This window comes from Cyprinodon tularosa, unplaced genomic scaffold, assembly GCF_016077235.1.
Source record: "Cyprinodon tularosa strain WSP-4 unplaced genomic scaffold, ASM1607723v1 ctg196, whole genome shotgun sequence".
In the NCBI taxonomy this organism is placed as follows: domain Eukaryota; kingdom Metazoa; phylum Chordata; class Actinopteri; order Cyprinodontiformes; family Cyprinodontidae; genus Cyprinodon; species Cyprinodon tularosa.
Window position 1 is genome coordinate 1326845 of NW_024038715.1, and position 22769 is coordinate 1349613.

Genomic DNA, 22769 nt, shown 5'->3' on the forward strand with positions numbered 1-22769 from the left:
ATGAAAACCTTGCCAAATCCTCCCTGCCTGTAAAAGAAAAGCTTAGGAGGAGGCCACATGATGGTGAGGAAATTAGATTTTGACAGTCCTATATTTTTTACTTATGGATCAAAGTCTATCCACCAAGACAACAATACTTGTCACTAAAGACCAGGATCTATGAGAATCTATCTCTATACACTGGGAGCATGGAGCGGCCTCCCTGCAGCCTTAAACACTTTGAACACTTTTGGTTAGGGTGGAGTTCATGTCAAAATAACAAACAACATGGTTTGATAAAAGGCAACAAGTGCTGGTTGAGAATTGTAAACCCATCCCACAGCAGTGTAGGGGTCTCACCCTCACGTCAGAGAGTTTTTTCATTGAATAAATAAACTGCTGAACTGTAAATATGTCTGAATTTTCAAAATTTCAGTCTTAGATTCATACAGCAACCAAAACAATAGTAAATGGCAGAATACGCTCCCTTGCTTTGGAGAAAAGGATTTTGCAACATTTTCTTGAGGACAAAATCTACAAACTTAACACTGCAGCTCAACCTGCAAAGAGATTTTCCTTACAAATGTGAAAGAATTTTAAGAAAAATTAACTGTTTTTGTTTTTTTTGCATTTCATTACCTTGAAGAGTTGTTAGAATAAAAATAAATAACTTTTTATTTCACTTTTGATGTGTAGCACACTTTTAAATAACTATATATGCATCCCTGCTTAGTGGAACGTGAATAATTGGAAATTTGTTAATATTTTGGTAGTTGCTGAAGGTAATTTTTATTGGTTTTTCTTATTAGAGAATGGTGTGATCTGTGTCCCGGTACTTCACAGTTTCTCATATTTGCAGTAAAGCTGACCTAGCCTGACCCATTAAAGTTACTGAAAGAGCCCACCACTAAGAATTGTTTGTATTTCAGAATTTCCTCAAGAGCTCTTTTTGCGTCTATGCGCTCTGGCTTTATGTACTGTACTGAGTGCATCTGCCTTGTTCAAATTCACTCTTTGACATCCACCATTGTCACTAAGCTCTTCCCATTGTTCCCAGGGCATGTTACTGTCTGTTGTGCGCAACTCAAATCCACCACCTACTGTGTACTTCTCTCCCACTGAACTGAAAGCCTGTCAACAGCCATTATTCCAAGCAAGCACTCTGCTGTGATCCCTGCCATGTTTCATTGAAGAGTAGAAATTTATTCTAAAGCTCACTGTCTGAGCATGTTAGCTACTACTAAAATTACAGCATGTGGGTGTTTGTGGGTGTTTAGTGTGTGTGTGTGGACCTGCTGCTTTAAGCAAATCTTGTCCTGTGGATGGATCCCACTAAAACCAGCTGAGTGAACGGGTTTGCTTTCCTCATGCGCTGTTTCGCAGTGGAATCTGAGGTGCTGTACTTGTGTGTCAGGGTGTGTGTGGTCAAACAATTAGCACTGTCCATCACCCAACACATCCCTCACATACTGATCTGATTAATGAAGCCACAGGAGAAGTGCCTGCCCTGCGAAGTGTCTGGAGCCATGTCTTTGACTCTGTTAGGTTTAGTATGATCTTCCATTTTCACGTTTCGTCAGGTCACAGCCATAAACCAGAATTTATTATAATGCTATTTTGTTTAATAGAATAACAAAATCTAAAAAAAATAAGCTGGCATGATTTTTTATTTAACCCTCTTTACTTTGATAACCCTAAATAAATCTCATGAAAAGATATTGTTGTGGTCAAATTAAACCAAAAAATATTTTCTTTTTGTTGGCATGCATGCCTGTTAAACATGACAGTAATAGCATTATACTCTAGAGATGTTTATGTTCATAGGGTTGACGATGAGCAATGTGAAGATGGATAGAGCTAAGTTCCAGGCCATCCTGAAAGAAAGACTTTGGGATGGGGCTTGCAAAATAATATTTAGGGTCGTTTTTGGTGAAATCTGGCAGAGCTGGAGATTGCAGCAGAAAAGCAATTACAAAAATCAAAGTCTTTTGATTTGCATAGCTAATACAGAAAAACTGCCGCTGTGTAAAGTTGTGATTACATCAAATGTTGTGTCTGCAAAATGGTGATGAATGCAAATGTGGGACAAGTACGTTACGACATACTCTCTGTTGGTATGTTGTATAAAATCTCAATAGTAGGTGGCTGCGGCACTTTCTGCGGTCACCTACAATTTTGGTAGAGGACCCAAGCTGGAGATAAAGGAGCCACCCACCCCGCCCAGGAGTACGAGGGTTGGGTGAGAGGGCAGTTTATATATTAAAATCCCTAAGCACAGAAACATAAAGCTGTAGTACTAACTACATTCATCTTAACTGCATCTATGAAGTAGGTGCAGTTATTGTTGTAATTTTGAACTTTATTGCTCTCAGGGATCTTAGGGAGCAGTGGGCTGCCATCATGGGGCACCCAGAGAGCAATTGGGGATTAAGGGTCTTGCTCAGAGAGTGGCAGTCTGTGGGAGTTGGTTTTGAGCTCACAACCTTAGAATTCCATGCCATATGCCCTCACCACTAGGCCATCACTCCCCAATTTATAGAACTGACTTGAAATGACTGGTTCTCTTTAATATACTGCAATTGAATTGTTCGTAAATCGTTGAAGAAATTAATAATCAATTCTGACCTGATAAAACATTACACTTACCTTTCATTAATAACCTTGATTGGTTAATAGCCTAAATGTAGGACTGAGCAGAACAGGGGAACATTTGATTAAAGAATTTGATTTGGACATGGCGATGACATAAACTCTGAAAGACAAACTCTACAAAAATGAAACTGAACATGCCTGAGTGTGTCACTTGTTCCCTCATTCATATGTTTCTCAGAATTTCTGAACTATTACTTACTTGGGATTTAAACTTGATTCTCCTTCAATCCAGATGAAGTCCTCTAATGTAGAGCAGAAATAAACATTGTCAATGCACCAATCATTGCTACATTCAGGATCTACTGCTAGGATTGTCTTTTTTTAATTTTATATTCTAAATCCAAATGACCTTTTTTAACCTTCTAAGCCACTATCTGTATCCTTCTTCCCATATGCTTTTAGTTGTACGTATATACTTCAGACCTTTAAAACAAAATGAGTTCAGAATAAAAGGATCAAATCGTCTCTGAAAATTATAGTAAATACAGCAATACCTCTCCAATAGCCTAGTGCCAAAACTAAAATAAAATTGTATAGGATAAAAAACTCAGAAGAAATAAATTCAATCAATAGCAGAAACAGCACATTTAGGATTGTGTTGAGTATCAAATAATAAATTAAAGTCTAATTTAGGGTTGTCAAAATAATGATACTGTATCTGGATACAATAATAATTTGGCATGATAACAATGCTAAAGACAACTTTTGTTTGCATTTTTTATGTTAATTATAGACTTCTTTTAATTTGCACATTAAAATAATAATCCGCTAGAAAACCTTATAAGATTTACAAATTGCTCTATAGTTAACCCATAGAAAAAATACTATTACAGCTCCTTTACAACTGATGGGCTCTTTGACATCAGAAGAAACAACAAGATAAAATAGCCCCCAAGCATAAATGGATACTTATATTAGCAGATACATATGAGTATCAGTAGCCCTTTCTATAACTCAGTACCCTTAAAGTAGCACTCAGCCTTAAAAAGGTTGGTGACCTCTGATATATGGAAACCTAATAATGCTATCTGTGCGGGCTTAGGGTACATGTCTTATTATGGCAAAAACAAAGCTGGTTTTTGGGAAAGGGGACAGCCATTCACCATACACCTGGTGATACAGTTGATACCCAAAATAGCACAAATCTAGCATATGAAATGTTGACATGACCAAGGTTGAATTTTTCAAATAACATATTGCATATTAATAATTTTTTCACTTTGGCTAACCATTCTTTATTACTTGAGAGAAAAATATGGCTTTAAAACTCATTGTCTTAATATGTCACCAGTTTTTTTTTTTATTAGCAAAAAAAAATTTTTTAAGTTTCTCTGCCTGCAGCAGTCTTAGTAACGCTTGACTTCCTCCAAAAACGAGATAAAACTTCTTCCTCCATTTTCTTTTCTTTCTTGTTTTGTACTGACATACAAAAAGTTCACATCTTTAATTACAAACCTCTGAGGCCAAAAACACTCTGCTCAAGCTGTTCCTCCTTGTTTGGTTGACTGAGTGACCTGCAGACCGGATTAGATTACAGCTGCATCACAGCTTGAGAAAAGGGCGATGGTGGTTAGTTTGTACACCAGTGATATGCTTTCTCATCCTCCCAAAACATACAGGCTGTCTCTGATGAGAGAAGCTTCAGAGCACGATTGGAATTCCAGCAAATTACAGATAGAAGAATTCAATGTTGGTTAGAATCACTTCAAGGCTGAATAGTTTTCCCCTGATTAGCAAATTATTTTCCCTTGTATTTAAGGTAACACTGGATAAGACAGAGCAGCATAACCTAGAATGTGTTACTAGAAGCTGAAGCAAAGTTTGCATTACAACCGTTTTATGTTTCACCGAATTTCTTATTTGTCTTGGTCACAGCGAAGTTCCATCTTTTCAACATATGCCTATACTGCAGTGTTTCTGCTTGCTCATAATGACTTTCAGTATTGAGTCATAGCTTAGCAACAAGCCTGCTGGCCTATTTTTGGTTTCAGGCAATTATACAGAATGCAATGTGTTGGTGTGGTCCTGTGACACTCTCAGATAGCCAATGTGGTGAAGACAAAGGGTCTCGGCCCACATCTGTCAAGTTTGAGACCTAATAGCCTGTTATTCAACATACAGACCTAATGGCACATCTCATTATTCGAAGCAATGTGGAAAAAATTCAAATATAGAAACTATATTTATCTTTGTTTTGCCTGTATAGGTTTCCAAAATAGATCAACAAACAGAATATTTTTAATGTAATAAAATACCTGAATATATGAAATGCCTTTATGAATAGATAAGTAAACCTTATCTAGAATAAAGTAACAAAATGTAATAAAGTAATAACTAACAAAATATGATATATGGAAACAGTACAATGAGAAAAGGAACATAAATTAATAAGAAAAAGTTACAATTATTGAAGTTATGCTACATCTTGTTTATTTGAACCATGTAAGGATGAACGAAAATACTAAAATATACAAATATTTGTATCGCATTATTAAACAACAGTACTAAATAAGAAATATTAAATTTAATATAAGGAAATAGTTGAAAAATAAATCAACTTTATTCGCATCAGAGGTAAAAATTTTTGTATTTGTGTTTTATTTTTTAAGTTAGTTTAGTTACTAATGGCTTTCTATGATGCTATGGTGAAAATATGATGTGACACATAAGACCATTTCTTTTAAAGACCTTTAAATGTTGGAAAAATAAAACTGGTAGGTATGGTAGATGTGTTTTATTTCTAATTTATGAAGTTAATGCAAGAATGTTGCTGCTCGTTCAAAGTTTGACAAGATTTAAAGTTAAGGAAAAGATGTAAATATCTTGCTATCACTCACCCAGACCGTCAGTAAAAACAGTTAGAAAACAAATCTGTACAGTAAAACTATTTTTTAGTTGTCCTTTAAACTTTTTCCCCAAAGTTAAAAGTAATTGCTGAGAGTGATGTATATAATGATATAGAACTAATATTACAGTTTTTAATTATTTCTTTTTCCAAACACTCCCAGCACCTTAGTCTAAAAAAAGGTTTGATAAAGGTATGATAATCCTTTGTGATAAAATACCCAGTTAATTAAAAAGTGACATTTCCATCTCTACAGCTATATTCAGTGAGTTCAGCAGAAATGTATTTTCTTTCAGAATGGCATTGCTTCCAGTTATCTTTAAATACATTCAAGCAAAAGATGATGAAAAATTTTCTTAAAACAGTGAAAGATGAAAACATGATGATTGCTCTAGCCACAACTTCCTGCTGTAAAGTCAAAAGCATTGAAGGTCTTATTCCCCACCATAACACTGCAGGGGATTTGGACCTACCGGTATTTCAGTTTAGTTTACCTAGAAGTTTTGACCCACTGGGGAAACAGTAAGTACATTATAGAACACTGAACTTTTGAAAGTAAAATTTAAACAATACAGCAAGACCATAACAAGCTCTATTGCTAGAAAGTAATATGCTGATTTTTATATCTTTTTTTCTGGTAGTGTACGAAAACAATTCACAAAACAATTACGCATCAAAATGATACACATCCTTTATAAATTCAAGAGGGCTTAAGAAAAACACCAACAGGACTTAATTCTTCATCTGAAGACCTTCCTCATTTTAGTAAAGGAGAAGCTGAGAAACAGACAAAGAGCAGAATGTTTTAAGCTATAATAATAGATGTTCACTTATTCTGTGTTTTTAACCCTATTTCAATTTCCCTTTAACGGAGAACCTCCACCAAAATCCTTCGGTGGACTTCGTAAAGTCTACTTTCTGTAGGTCTGAAAACAGGATTAGAATTATTATCTTACCTTTTGTTTTACTAAGAACATGATTAGAAAAGATCTACCTATAAATTTTCCAGATGTTTTCCTAGATTTTCTCAGGAAATTATTGATAAATTGGTTTCCTTAATATCTGTTCTTTTGCTATTAATTTTTATTTAAACCCAAAATCCATGGATTACGTTCAAAGCACGCATTACTGTTTCATACTAAATGATGCAGGAAAAAACACAGCTATTATCCTTTTTTAGAATATTGCTTTGTTTCTTTAGAGTATGCAGCTTTTTCTGTCATAAAACCAACCTTGAAGAAATATTTGATTATTTTCTACATCTCTCTACATTGATGGAATTTAAACATAGAAAAATTATTTGCAATAAAAACAGGAGGTCTAGTTTCATTTTAATTTGTACTAACATGGACACAACATTCATACATGCTTTAAAATATATTGCAATTATATTTATATGTCATAGTGACTCATCTATATAAATGCAGCTTTAACCTCTATGTTTTATAGTGTGGCATTTATCTCACTGTCAACTTTTAACAGCTTCTTTGTCATCACCCCATCTTATCTCCAGCTCTCTCCCACCCACTCTGCTTCATTTTGGTGCCCTGATTGCTTTTGTTCCATCTACCCCCATGCTTTTTCCTCCATCTTTTACAGCATTTACATCTTTGCTCTACTGTCATGCTTTTGTCTAAATTTGTCTTAAATTTGTACAGCTGTCCTGCACTTGATCTCTGATTTCCCCCTCCCAGGCAGACTGAGTTCCCCTCTGAGATCCTGTCTATGTTATGAACAGCACTTTTAGAATGATTCCATTACATGCCTTGTAGCTGCTGGATAATTCAATAAGCACCACTGAGCTGACACACAGTTATGATCTACTTAATGAAGCTACTGTACTGAATGAAGTGTTCGCCTTTTCCTCCTCTGTTTGCACTTTCAATTCCATTACCACTTTTTCTGTTTGTCCATTCTTTCCTTGTTTCTTCTTGCTCTTTGCAGGGTGTTGATGGAGAGCCATTCGAATGACAGCCGGGACAGTGGTCATCACTGGTGGAATTCTAGCTACAGTTATATTACTCCTTATCATCGCAGTATTGTGCTACTGTAGGCTACAGGTGAGGCTGCATGGAGCATTTATTTTTCAATAAACATCATGCTTAGCTCCTCAAATCCTTGAATGCATGCAGAAATTCTACTGGAATAGGAATTAACTTTACCGAACTTTCCAGACAAATTCCTGGAAGTTTTATTAGGTTTTCTAGTTACTTTCCTGGAACTTAGCATTGACTTTCAGACAGCTTACAAGGTGTTTTACTCATACTCAAATGTTTCTTTCAGAACTTAAAATGTGATTTACTGGAACTTAGTACTTTCTTATGTCTTAGATAGTGGTCTGCAATTTTCCACATACTTTCTAGGAACAACTTTGGAAGGTACTATGCTGAACTTCCTAGATAAATTGGTGAAACTTGCTAAAAAAAAAAAATGTCCAAGAATTATATCTTTTCCTCTTAACTGCATCAAATGATCTTCAGATGAACTTTAAACTTTCTTGGAACTCACTGCTTGCTTACATGGTACTTTCTGGTAAGATTTCCAGAATTTATCTGGAAGTCTTCTGAAACCTTCCTAAGGCCTTTTGGTTGGGTATTAAGCTAAGAGGTGCTGTTTCAAATCTTAACCAGAGATGGCAAAAGTACTCACTTTCCGTACTTGAGTAAAAGTACAGGTACCTGTGTTAAAAAATACTCTGGTAAAAGTGGAAGTACTGATTAAACTAGTTTACTCAAGTAAAAGTAACAAAATACAGGCTTGTAAATCTACTTAAAGTATAAAAGTAAAAGTAGAAACCACCTTTTTCATGCCGTTGCCTAGATTTTAAATGGATGTCTGCCAATAGGACTAGATCTCCGTTGTGTTCATTTTCAATCATCTCGTCGTCCATACAACTATGCTAACGCCACCGCCACCAAGCTGCAATGATTTGCCGCGAATGAATACCGCCGAATCTGTCGATTCATCTTGTAGTGGTGCATCAAATGTAACGTAGATTCCCATCCAATTAGATTGAATTTGGTATTGATGACGTGAAAAATAATAACGGTAACTCCATTGAAATGATTCAAAACTAAAGTAACGAGCCAATTTTTTAAAATGTAAGGAGTAGAAAGTACAGATATTTGTGTAAAAATGTAAGGAGTAGAAGTAAAAAGTCGCCATAAAAATAAGTAGTAAAGTAAAGTAAAAATATCAGAAACATCTACTTGAGTACAGTAACGTTATTCGTTACTTCCCATCTCTGATCTTAACACATACAAAACCACCACCTGAAAGATCCAACAACATACAGTACTGGGATCTACAAACTATAATGTTAACTTTTTTAATCCACCTTTATTCTTCCATTTACATATCACTGAGACACATTTCATAGATTAGTTTGTTTCAACCACACATGGCATGGATTAGGAGAGTTTCTCCTAAGTTCTCAGAAAGATATTTGTTTAGGTTCAGAAATACTCTTGAAAGCAAGAAATTAACTTCAAGTTTCCATGAAAGTAGCTTTATAAGTTCCATAAAAATTACATCCAATATTAAGGTTCTATTAATATGATGCTTGAACCATTTACACCAGGAAACAACACCTGCTGTCATAATTATTCCCAAAATTAGTTCCATATGCACCATTAGAATTAGGAGTAGGCAATTAATTGATTTTGCAATATAATCGTAATTTTGAAAAATGCACTTTTCAAATCGCAGCGGCACCAAATTTCAATCACACTATAATATTTAATAAAAGTAAGACACTACATTTCTTACTCCAGCCCTTTAGGTGGGAGTAAAACCCCTGAAGTTGCAACACAGAAAGGTAGAGAGAATTGCAGCTATAGCACCCAGATCCATGCATCCACTAAGATTAAATTAAGGTTTCACAAAAATGGACTCTGGGCAAGCTTTCAAAAACTGAAAGCCTGATTCATTTTCTCAACAAAAAAAAATGTGATGCATCATTCACCTAATATGTGAAACTACAAAACAGAAACTCCCAAACTGTGGCTTGCAGAAGAGTTCAGATCCCTTGTAGATTTTCATTATGTTTTTCTCAACTTATACAGCAAAAGCTTTTGGGAAAAGAGTGCATGGTTTCCCTTTTTGTGTCTACGGGGAAAAAAAATCAAGACAATTTGGGCAGCCACCTCCCTTAATAACTCAAATTTATTTCAGTTGATAAATACATTTTTGATGCATTTAATCTCAGCATAAAAACTTTTCTGTAAATTCTTAGGGTTTGTTAGATATCCTTAAATAACAACATATAAACTAAGGAAGCTATCATACAGAATAAGGGTCAATATGTAGTAAATTTTAAAGCAGATTAAAGTTATAACGATCTTTGAACATCCCAGTAAACTATTCATTCAATCACCCAACAGTAAAGAGTCTGATGCAACTTCAAACCTACCAAAATATATCTGTCCTCCTCACCTGACAAGCCGACATGAGACAAAAATTAAACACTTTAATGTACATGAAAAATATTACAAGAACTTTTTCCTTTTCTTTATCTGCATATAGAAATAGTTTACACCATCTCACATTTATGCACTATTATGTGTTAGTATCTCACATAAAATCCCAACTAAATATACAAACTAAGTTTAAAAGTTTCAAGGTATAATAAGAGTATAATCTCAAAGCACTGTGTATCTGTTACTTTTATTACTTCTGTTCTTTCCATCCACCAGTATTATTGCTGTAAAAAGGAGGAATCAGAGTCGGAGGAGGAGGAGCCGGACTTTGCTGTTACGTCCCGCATCCCGCCGGTTCACTCCAACCACAACATTGTGGCGGCAACTGCTGCCGCCTCCTCCATTCCTAATGGCCCCGCCATTTTCTCCACCCCGCCACTGGCTAGAAAATTGACACGCTCGCAGACCTTCTGTCCATCCTGCACACACTATGACTTGCCTTTCTACCTTCAGCCTCCTCCTCAGCCACAGCAGCTCCCCCACCACCAGCCGGAAGGACTGAGGAATGGTGGAGACCGCATCAGCTACCGCAGCGTCCAGCAGCAGGATCTGGACCTTCCAGTGCCTGTTAACATTTCAAACTATCGTAAGCCGAACCTGGCTCGCTCAGTGACCATGAGGGAGATGTTCCAGCGCAGCTGTAGCATCAGCACTGATGTTTAGCTGAGCAAAGGTTTTCTCTGTGACTTGGCACAGCCTCTACTGGACAGGACTTGAGTCGGGCCTTTGTTGAGTCTCACTTTATCTTTCACCACCTGCAGATTGGACCACACAGTTGGCTCTCAGGACAATTTTCCTTTCTCAAACTCACATATTTTCAGGTCCATGAGCTTTGGGCCAGCCCTTCATATTTAAAAGTGTTTATAAATGTCCTTGAATGAAATAAGCTTTGCTTTAATTTAAGTTGTAAAGTTTGTGTTATCCTACTACCCTTCTTCTTGACCTGAAACACTTGCAGCTTACTGCAACGCCAAAATGATGATGTGCTCAGGGGGGATTTTCTCTTTTACACAGCTGCTACAAATGAAATATGACTGGGAGAAGTCTGGTGTTGTCCTATACTAAGAAGGGATGATCTGTTTGTTCCTCCATCAACAGATTATAGAGATTATCAAATATTATCCATGAAGATTGGAGAGGAAGAGGAGGAGGGTGTTTTTACAGTTTAGGTGCCACCCGCAGATGTTTTTGATAGTTTTAACTTTGGACTGAATATCTGAAGACATTAAGGGCTCACAGAAGATTTGAATACCCTCTCATTTTTCAAATCCTTCCATGTTTTTACTTTAATAGTCACTCTGAAGATCAGCAGACAGCACATGGTGTTTATCCAGCAAAAGGGTGCAAGGAAAGTCTGTATGTTCTTACAGGCAGAAAAAATGCTGTGTTGCTGCAGAATGTAAGTGTATGTAAGTGTATGGGCATGCATTGTGTGTTCAGTTGTTATGACAACATTTTCAATTCCTTACAATCAAACACAAGGTGTCACCCAAATGCTTAATGAATGAGGAGCTGAAGGCGTGTTGCAATAATATTTAATTGTGAGAGGGAGGAGGGAACACCATGTGTCACAGACACATCCATGTAGGTTATATGACAAACCCTAATACTTTGTGTTTATTTTAGTAATCAGACAGTGTAAGACAGACTAAAGTTGGGAAGCATTTTTCTTTTCTTGTTTCTACCTTACGTGTGATTTCTGTTTTTTTACTGAAGCTTCAGCTTGTTCAACCTTTTGTTTTATGTGACCACTGATATCCGGATGCTTTGGCTTAAGATTCACCCTTAAAGGCACATGTATCAAATATTTAATAGGCCACACTTCAGTTTCTTCCCCTTTTCTCTCTCTGGAATCAGTGGACTGAAGAAAATGTACTCTTGCTCTAAAGTACTCTGAGAGGTCCTGTTCTGGATTGTTTTTATTTTCTCCACAAGGCTGACCAGACTGGCTCAAGGGCTGATATTCCAACTGGAAGAGCATTTTATGATCCGAGGACTTACAACTGAAATTAAACACTTCTTGATTTCAAAGCAGTCAGCTAAGAGAAGGATGTTTTTAGGATCCTAAAATCCATTTTCTTCATTAGATTGCTGACACATTTGTACCTTTCACTCTATTTTTGTCTGTGTAGAGTTTATTAACAATCACTGTAATTTATTTAACAAAGACTGAAAAAGTGCATCATTTTGTTTCCCCTCTCATAACATGAGCAAACACAGTGCCTTCCAAAAGTATTTATACCCCGTTTTCCGATTTTGTCCCTCTGCAACAAGACCAACATAGTATGAATAGTAGTGCAACATTGTAAAGAGCTTCTTAAGGTCATGTATGACAATTAATTAGTCCTATAGAAGAAAATAAGTAATTATTAATTAATGGGTTGTTCTTTTTAACGTTTACCAAAATGTGTGCATTTTGTACTGAAAACCTGCATTAGAAATTGGTCTTTTCGAATAATATCTAAATTTAACTTTTTGATTGATGACACTGTAGATCACCCTAAACATCATTGCATTGGTGAAACAAAATGTGGGCCTATATCAGGCGATACTTTTCTTCATCTTTTTTGGAACATGGATAGAGTTAAACACAGCAGGAATCCTGAAAACAAATTTGTAAAGGCTGCCAAAGAGTTGAGACTTGATGATCACTTCCAGCAGGACAAAAGAAACAAAGAACTAAAACATACAACCAGAGCGACAGTGAAGTAGATTCCCACTGAAATCAACCGACAAAAAATAGGCAGCTTTAACTATAGCTAAAAATTGCTCCTGAGGCGATTTAAACAGCAAGCCACACTATTCAGTTTTTGCCATTTATAGCAAGTGTTGAATTCTACTATTAAGGATGATGTGTTTAGGGGGATCCTGATCCAGTATTGATATCGTAAATTCGCGCTGATATCAGCTATGGAAAGAATATCATAATATCTCAGTATATATAAGCTTTTTCTTATCAATCCAGAAAATATCCTTTGACGTTTATGGATTAAATGTAACAAACTGAATAAGATTTAAGAGGTAAAATACTTTTGTAAGGCACTTAACAATAAGCCACAGTACACCCACATAAATCAAAATATCAAGGCCATAAACACAGCGCTCCCCTACTCCATACTCTGATTATATCTATCACAGCTGACTGCCCAGCCTTTGCATTTACATTTATTGAAATTTTATGTTTATCTTACTTTATCTAAGTCCCTTTAAACATCATGAGGAACAGCATAAGACAAGCAGGTCTGAACCCCAACCTGGTCCTCTTAGAAACAGCTATAAGTCAACATGTGCACACAGCACACACACAGATGCTCACTACAGTAGATATTGTTAATATCTTTGAAGCTAAATTTGTTGGCAGTTGCACAGCAAATGTAGTGCCATATGGAAGTTTGAGAGAAATATATTATCAAAAATATTATTATTATTAGAGGTGTTTATGAAAATAAATTGTGCTTTTATGTTTGGATATTTAAATTTGTTGCATTATTTTATGATCCAGCTGTTTTTTTCAGACTCAGTATAGTACAGCAGACATGTTTCTGTCCCTGTTTCTAATATATAACTAACAGACACATTGTTGCTAATAAAATTGTGTTAAAATCTTTCTGCCCTCTTTTTTTGGTAACTGTTGTGCTATTAACTTAGAGATAATCAACTAATTAACCTAATTGATCCTTTCTAATGTTCCTTACAACGAAATCTGTTCTCTGTGTATGACCTATTTTTCATGAGGGTCTTGCTGTGGGAGCTGACATTCCAGTCTTTGGGGTTCGAACTGGATACTTGAAGCCAGGGGTGTCAAACCGGTTCCAGAAAGGGCCGTGTGGCTGCAGGTTTTCTTTCCAACCAAGCAATAGCACACCAGACTTCATTCATCTCATCAAGTCATCATGTTCAGATTGCACTCAATTGAGTCTGGTGTGCGATTGCTAGGCTGGAAAGGAAAACCTGCAGCCACACGGCCCTTTTTGGCACTGGTTTGAGGCCCCTGGCAGAAGCTCTATGCTCAGGGCCCACTGTCCTACATGTTTTAGGTGTTTCCCTGCCCCCACCCACCTGACCTGAATTGGGAGGTAATTAGGGCTTTTGCAGCATGTGAGGACTGCAGAGGGGGAAATGCAGGCATTTGAATCAGGTGTGCTTGAGTAGAGACACATCTAAAATATGAATGACAGTGGGCCCCGAGGACCAGGGTTAAGGAACTCTGCTCTAAACCACCATTCCACTCTATTTTCTTATCCGTGCTTGGTTTGATAATTTCATAAGCTGAAACAATTCTGGCAGTTGAAATGTCTAATGCCAAAACTTTTCCAGGAACAAATTTATTTAATTATAGGCTTACAACTGGCCTAAATAATGGTTAAAGAGGCTGAAAACTCAATTATTATCCACTATGAAGACTAGATTTTTACCATTGGGATTTGGGATGTCCAGGAGAGAACTTTTAACATGGCTACATTTGTTTTAAGAGCAATACAAAGTTCTACATGACAATAGTAACTAATATATCATTGTGTCTTAAAGAAGCTAAAAAGGTAGCGTGTTCACAAATTCACAGCAATGTTACTGGAAGAAGAACAATAAAACAGACTGTATTTGTTCATCTTTCGTGTCTGTAAGCGACATTAAAGTGAAACCCATCAACATATCATCGTGAGAAAACAGTGAAACCAGCCAAGTTTTAAACTTCACATCAGCACTGAGGTCTGCATTCAAACAGCCAGCCTCAAGGCAAAGAGATAAGAGTCATGACTCTAAAGATGTTTGAATGACAAGCAAGAAGGGGGGGGGTTAAAAGAGATGATAAACAAATCTGTCAGAGGTGAGGAGATGATAGACACTTGGAGAATGCAGATGAAAAAATGAAAACAGGAAGCTTTAGTGTAGCAATAAACTAAATGAATCAGAGAAGCAGAGCAAGTAATCATGCAATATAAAGAAAGAAGCGAAAACTATTTCTGGGAGGAAATAGAGGTAATTATTAGAGAGATGAGTCAGAGCTCATGAATGAAAAATAAAACAGCACAGAGTGCACAACAGATGGAGGAGGAAAGCAGAGGAAATCCAACCAAGGCCAGCCTGTCTGAGACGTGATCAACCATTTTGTGAAGGTATTTATATAACAGAGCTAATGCAGTCATATAAATTATATATATATATATATATATATATATATATATATATATATATATATATATATATATATATATATATATATATATACATATATATATATGAAGGGAGACTACAAGGTTTTGTTTACAAATTGATCTCAGATGGTAAAATGTTTTCCACTGTTTTAAATCCCATATCGAAGAGGTTTCTAGAATATACTTTCATCTGCCAAGAAATATCTTAGATATATATTAGAAATATTATATATTAGAACTATCCTGTGATGCTGAGAAACTAGTCCATGCATTTGTTACTTCAAGGCTGGACTATTTAAGTTCTTTACTATCAAGAAGTCCACAAGCTGTTAAAAGCCTTCAGCTGATCCAAAATGCTGCAGCCAGATTTCTGATTAAAGCTAAAAAAAGAGATCATATCTCTCCTATCCTGGCTTCTCTTTATTGGCTTCCTGTTAAATCCAGAATAGAATTTAAAATCCTCCTTCTCACATATAAAGCCTTAAATAGCCACGCTCCATCTTATATCAGAAATATGATTGTTCCTTATGTTCTTAACAGAGCACTTCGCTCTCAATCGCCAGGTTTACAAGTGGTTCCTAGAACTTCTAAAAATAGAATGGGAGGCAGATCTTTTAGTTATCAGGCTCCTCTCCTGTGGAACCAACAACCAGTTTTAGTCGGTGAGACAGACACCCTGTCTACTTTTAAGACTAGGCTAAAAACTTTCCTTTTTTGATAAAGCTTAGTAGTTAATAAGCTTAATAGTTAGAGAGGCTCTGGTTATCCTGAGCTATAGTTATGCTGCTGTAGGTTTAGACTGTTGGAGGACATAAGGACCCCTTTTTGATCACTCTGCTTTATTCTATCTCCATTCTCCCACTTTGCAGAATGCGTTAGTTCAATCACTAACTGAGCTTATGTATGGTCTCTCTGCTTTTTCTCATAGTAGCTTCAACTGGTCTGTTTCCCTTTTGGCTGTGAAGCCATCCTGGAGAGAAATATCGGCTATGCTGCTGCTATCGACACCTTTGTTTATAGATGTCAAGGTCGGACAGTTTTCCAGTGTGGTCCTGTTTCTCCGACTGTGTGTAGCTGGATGTCCTCTCTTTATCCTCTGACATGGGAGTTGGCTCAGAGCTCATCTGCCTGGCTGTGTGTTTCCTGGACGGAGCCGCCTGTAGAGCTGATTGAAAGTTGCGTTTTGTATTTCTGCTTTTTTTCTGTATGTCTGCTTCTGTCTCATTGAACCCCAGGTGGCCTCTAATGGTGGCCTCTCACACTGAGCCTGGTTCTACTGGAGGTTTCTTCCTGTTAGAAGAGAGTGTTTCCTCTCCACTGTCGCTACAAGCATGCATAGTGGAGGGATTGCCTTCGAGTCAATGAGTCGATGCAATCAACTGGTGTTTCTTAGATAGAAATCTTTGAATCAATTTGACTGTATGACCAGGTTGAATTTTAAAGTGCCTTCAGATGAAATGTTTTGTGAATTGGTGCTATATTAATAAACTGAATTAAATTCAATGAATGAGATACAATAGAAATCACAATTCCTAATAAACTTGTTGAACCTGCAACTATTAGTTTTGATTCAATTCTGTTTGTTTATATATTTCCAGTCGGCAATGCGTGTAATCTCAAAACACTTTACAGTGCCAATTGAACCTAACCATACAGGCAGATTAGTTAAAAAAGGTCATATCCTGCAGATTGCATCAATTCACAAATGTACTCTTCCGGGAGGATTGATTTTTGTCAGTGTAGAATTGCAGCAATCCCTTACGTAGCAACAGTGCATTCTCTGTACTATACTTTACATGCATAGTGGCTGCATATCCAGGCCTTTGTGACCTCTGACTGTCCCAGTTAGTATTCAAACTTCAGAAAGCTTCCCTGTTGTATTTCTAAAGCCCACTGACCAAATCTGGCTTCCTAATGCAAAGAGCACAGATTGAACTTGACATTGTTGCTTCTGCCATGCTATGGGCTAGGTTCATGACATGTAGTCATTTTGGAATATTTACATATTGAATATCCATATGATAAGCTGACAAATCGAATAGCGTGTGAGTGATATTTATAAAAATGCATGGTTCCAAAACACACATTGGATTAAAAAACAATAACAATAAAATATTAGATATTTGTGGTGCACATTTGCCATACCTCCTTTGTTTTTAATAAATGACTGGCTTATATATTTAATTTTAAAAATCCCCAGAAAACACAAACAAACATCCAGGTCTGACGTAGTTAATGTAACATTTTGGATCATTTTTGTGTAGATAAACCTAGCATTAGAAACTATCCCGTTTTTTGTTTTGTTTTGTTTGTTTGTTGTTTTTTTTTTGTTAATACAAAAAATAATCAGTGGTTTTGGCGAATATTTATCGTTTTAAGTGTACAAACCTTAAATATCTTAATGTTGATATGCACCTCACTGTTATGCTGTATTTTAGTTAAAAGAAACTAGTCCTGATGATAAACCCGGACCAAGATCTGACCCAGAGATCCATAATCTCCTAAATCTGATCCTGTTTGATGTTGTTTGCTTCTCTATTCAACAAATTCAGCTGATTAAGGTTTAAAGTAACTTGTATTATAATATTCAGAGTAAAATCGAATCAAGTAGGTCGTTAAGTAGGAGGACTATCGAGGAGGTACTAAATTCATCAATTAATGGTTTCATTCTGTCATGTGGAGGATATAACCAGTTGATCTACCAAAATATATCCAGGTACATTTTAACACCTACCAGGCACCAAGCAGTTTCAATATTTAGAAAGAATCAGAAATTGACACTAAAAGAAAATTAAGTTTTTTAATTGAATAATAGCTATAAATTTGGTCTATTAGGGGATCTTTGGGTAATTTGTTTGACAATATAGAGAAGAGATAACAACCAGTACTGTTAATATAATCCGCATAATTTTTGGCTTTTACTAAATACTCTTAAATAATATTTTACTGGAATGTATATATATATATATTGTTGATTTAAAAAAATATTTTAATGTTTACTATTCTATCTTTACTAACAATTATTAAGGGAATTGCAAGTTTAGTTTTAGAAGTTTTTTTGAAAACTGTGTATGTACGGCAACATATGCTGAAACTATGCTGTGAAAACTAATGAAATCATTAAGATTTTAAGTATATATATATATATATATATATATATATATATATATATATATATATATATATATATATATATATATATATATATATATATATATATATATATATAATTTTTATCTAATTTTAGATCACTGCTACTTATAAATGTTTGCATTTGATATGAACCTTTATTTCGAACAGGTTTAATATGATGTCATTACCAAAAATACTTACAGCTTTTTACCTTTGTTTTGTTTATCTGCAATATAGAAAACAGATCTGCATGACAGGTTGCAGCAAATGCATGTGTTATCCTTTGTTTGCAAACACATATGACAGTTTTGTATTTAGTTCAGAAAAAGAGGCGGCATTGGTAAGGTGAAATATCAAGATGCAGTCACCACAGTCAGCCTCACAGCACATTTTTATGATGTGAATCAATATGTCACGACATGCTGGTCATCGTCCTCTTCACCTCTGCATCACCCAGCAAAGCTAACTCTCCCCTCCTTCATCTGCCTAATGTACTATATCTCTTTTGTACTCATTTTGCCTCATATTCAAATGCTGCACAGAAGGGTAGCTGGATTTTGATCAATTATAAACATGCTATTCAGAAGGATGCTACTGAGCATCTGACAAGGCAGATGGCTGAAATTATTGAACTAATAAAGTGGAATCCTTCTATTTTCTATCTTCTTGTAAAGATAATTACAAAAAAATCTTCATATAAGATAATGTAAAATCTACTCCACTTCTAATTTTGTTTAAATCAATACCATTTGTTCTGAATTGATCAAATAATGTTGAAAGATTTTGGTTCAGTTACATATATAATGAAATTAGATATTTTTTAACACAGTGCTGTCAAATGTGGTCGACTATGTAATGGCAAATAGTAAAATATTTGTGTAAAGAAACCGCAAACCACATTGAGTAATTGTTGTTTATTTCAATTGCTATTTTGTGACCACTTAATCTAAGCAAGCATGTGGCAACGGTAAAGAAGAACCACGTCCTTCACGAATGATGAAACATCTTAAAGTGGGATCAGCGTAATCAGCAATCTCTGTCTGATATCCCTATCTGGATAGCCAGCCATAAATATGAATTTTTTGTATAGGCTTTAACAAAGACCTCATCTCCCTTTACACTGCATTTCCTCCTTGACAGTCCTCACATGCTGCAAAAGCCTTAATTACCTTTCCATTTTTACCATTTAAAAAATGCCCGCCTTTGGAGTTGCAGCTGTGTTTTACAACCTATGTTTCAGGAGCTAATCAATTTATTGTGGATTTTAAACCAACAGATTTTGCTTCTCTGTCTCCAGTCCTCACAAACACCTGATGATTACACTGTTTTGGTTGCTTTTTCGCATAATTATTTTAATACAATTTATCAAATATATCTAAATGTGAAAAAACCTTGGAGTCTACAGTAAGGCATAACACCAGCTGAACCCGTTAAAACAGATTATTCGTGCAAGGTTAGTCGGAATTGCATGGTCCTTCCTACATATAAGTTGTTATATTTATACCTTTCTTCATATGCAAATAAGTTCATATTAAGTTTTAGAAGGGTTGTATGTATGTCCTTTTATTTTTAACTTTATATTTTAACTTTATAAAGTATACATCATACATGACATAGCCTGTATTTCTTGTGCGAGTTGTTTTCATTGTTACTAAGGATTTTGTTGCCTTGGTTCAGGATTGCTTAAGACTTTTACATGTGTGAAAAGCAACATTTATATGCAGTTTAGATTAAGGCATCATTGTGTTCTGCTTTTAATTGTGCCCTCCTCAAATCAAGTGATGAGCGACACAGTTCTTGTTTGGTAAAGCAGCTATTCCGGGTTTGTAATCTTATGACTCCATGGCTCATTCTCCTGTGTCAGAGATGGGGGAGAAATATCCCACCTTCATAAATCTCTCTTGCTCCCAACACACACACACACACAAAGAAGTGCATGCAGGAGACATTACCCTTCTGTGTCTGTAATAGTGCGTTTTTTGAAAGGAGGAAAAGCCATGCTTCTTGTCTGAATTTTTCATTCTCTGCACTCTCTGTTTCTGTATAACAACTAATAAATAAGGAATGAATCCTGAGAAAATAACACAGAATGGATGGAATTTTATGCCCTCCACACTATGTCTGCTCCTCTGGATGTCTGGCCTTCTCTTCTTATTCCATCCCCCCATTGTGGTATCCATAAAACTTTGTATTTTTTCTGGTTTAAGAGCAAAATCCTCTACAGCACTTCTTGACCTTTTGTGCTTGGGTAGTGGATGAAAACAAATGGCTTTGGAACCAGCATGTTGTGGAAAAAAACAGTGTTGTTTTTTGTTGATTGAGTGTGACCTTTTGTTTTTTTAATCCAAAACTGCTTGTAGCCTTACAGTGATTTCTTGAATTTAGTGGCACATCATTCTCAAATGCAGTCAGTTCAGATTATCTCCTGGTCAGGCAGCACTATTTTGTTTACAAAATAATATTCTTTGTGGAAAAGTGTGTGGGTTGTTTCAGACAAAGAGGGTCAAAAATTTAGCCTTGTGGGGAAAAGACTTACGAGGTTTTTGGCGCCATCTGCTGGACATTAAGAATCATACTTTTGATTATTTTTTCAGAAATGTTTCAAAATAAACATGCATTCAAACCCAAATTTACTTTTTGTCACATCCTTTTTTTCTCATTTGATTCTGTCTCTATTTTTTTTTTTTTTTTTTATAAAATCACTAACCAAACCTTTATCTAGGATGTAATGCAAATCTAAGCCTTCTTTTTAATTTGGCACTTTAGAAAAATGCTAATTTTTAAACATTCAGTCTAATTAAAGTAAGGTGAATGGATCATCTTAACTCTAAATATGCATTTATATTCCTTGGTATTGATAAAACATGTGTCAATCTGCACAAGTACTCTCAACTATTTACTGAGATTATAGAACGAGATACATGTCTGCCTTTTCTGTTTAAAAATATTTAAGAGTTTATGCAATATACTTGTTTTCACAGACACTGAATTTGGAGATTAGAATATCTGTACGCTAATCTTACAAAAAATTGCTAAGAAATAATGTATTTTACTTCAATTAAATGAATCTATATAATAAAGTTGTTCACTCTCTGATATGAATAGCAAAAAACTCTTAATTAATTCACAATGTTTTTTATGTACTTGCCTTTTATAGGACATTAACACTTTTAGTTTTGGTAAAAATAAATTAGGCCATAAAGAATTAAAGATTGACATATTTTGGTAGGAAAATAAAAATAACTAATTTAAGTCAGTAATCTATTTTCTTCTATTTATTTGTTTGGGTTTCTTTGTATTTAATTAAGATTTAAATTAAAGTGTTTCACAGTGGTGCCATTTATAAACCTTTCACAAAAACAAAACAAAACATAAAAATCACCCGCCAATAAATTTTGGAGGATATTACTGTGAACCACACTTTTTGTGACCTTCTTCCAGAATCTGTTACACATTTGTTTGGGTTGTTTGTTTCCATACTCTAAGACTTTCTCGCAACACTTTTGTAACTATGCAGATTCAAATATTCTTAAAGATTTTTCAACTTTGTTGGGAAAACATTCTTTTTGGATTTCAGCTCCAAACTAAAATGTTCTCCAAACATTTCTTTATCAATCTGTTAATTATCTTGGCTAACCCTCATTTGCATAAATTTAAATTTCTACAAAAAAAAAAAAAAAACGCCAAATTTTGATTTTTATTTAATTGAACTTAAACAATATTTTAGTACTATTAAACCCTCTTCTCACCTAAAGGCACAAAAAAACATTTCAATCTGTTCCCAACTAAAAATTCTGGACAATTTATTGATGTAGAGGATATTTGTATTTGTAAAATATATGTATGTATATGTGTTTGTATACATTCTTATATGTGACACTCCTAAACACATATGTTTGTAAGTTTGTCTTTCCTCCTGACTGTACTTGTTTATGGTATTGTATTATTATACCCCCTGGTATATTTATTTGTTTATCTGTATATTTAATATGTTATTGATTACTTTAAGTGAAATATACGGAAGAGGATTAGTGCCACTGGGGGAAAAAAGGTTTACTGATTTTTCAATTTTATTTCAGTATGAGAAAAAATCAGAATTCTGACTTTTTTTCTCATAATTCTGACTTTAATCTCAAAATTCTGACTTGTGTCTATGAATCCTGAATTTTGTCTCAGAATTCTGACTTTAATCTCAGAATTCTGACTTTTTTTCTCCTAACTCTGACTGCAATCTCAGAATTTCTGACTTTAATCTCTGAATTCCTACTGGATTCTGACAGCTAACAGACATGTTAGCATCAAGCCGTTGCCATGTCTGTTTTAAAGACTAAACTAGCTGTCTTGTTTTAATAACCTTCTGCTCTTCCATTAATAAAATAGCATAAGCACGTAAAAAGTTGCCTAATTGTGTCATTTTCCACCACTGTCTTACTGGTACTTCCAGACAACTCACATCTCTTCCTTCATGGTGCCCATCTACATTAAGATCCACAATTAAAGTCAGAATTCTGATTTAAAAACTCAGAATTC

The 22769-nt window shown here is 35.3% G+C and overlaps 1 protein-coding gene across 1 annotated transcript in view; it reads left to right on the forward strand.

The window, feature by feature from the left end:
* The window catches only part of fam163ba (family with sequence similarity 163 member B, genome duplicate a), a 30208-nt gene extending 16649 nt beyond the window's left edge, over window positions 1-13559 (forward strand). The window contains exons 3-4 of the mRNA XM_038283664.1: window positions 7421-7536; window positions 10171-13559. Coding sequence (XP_038139592.1) covers window positions 7444-7536; window positions 10171-10617 — 540 coding nt within the window. The 5' untranslated portion in view covers window positions 7421-7443 and the 3' untranslated portion in view covers window positions 10618-13559. The remainder of the gene's footprint in view (window positions 1-7420; window positions 7537-10170) is intronic.
* The last annotated feature ends 9210 nt before the right edge of the window (window positions 13560-22769 follow it).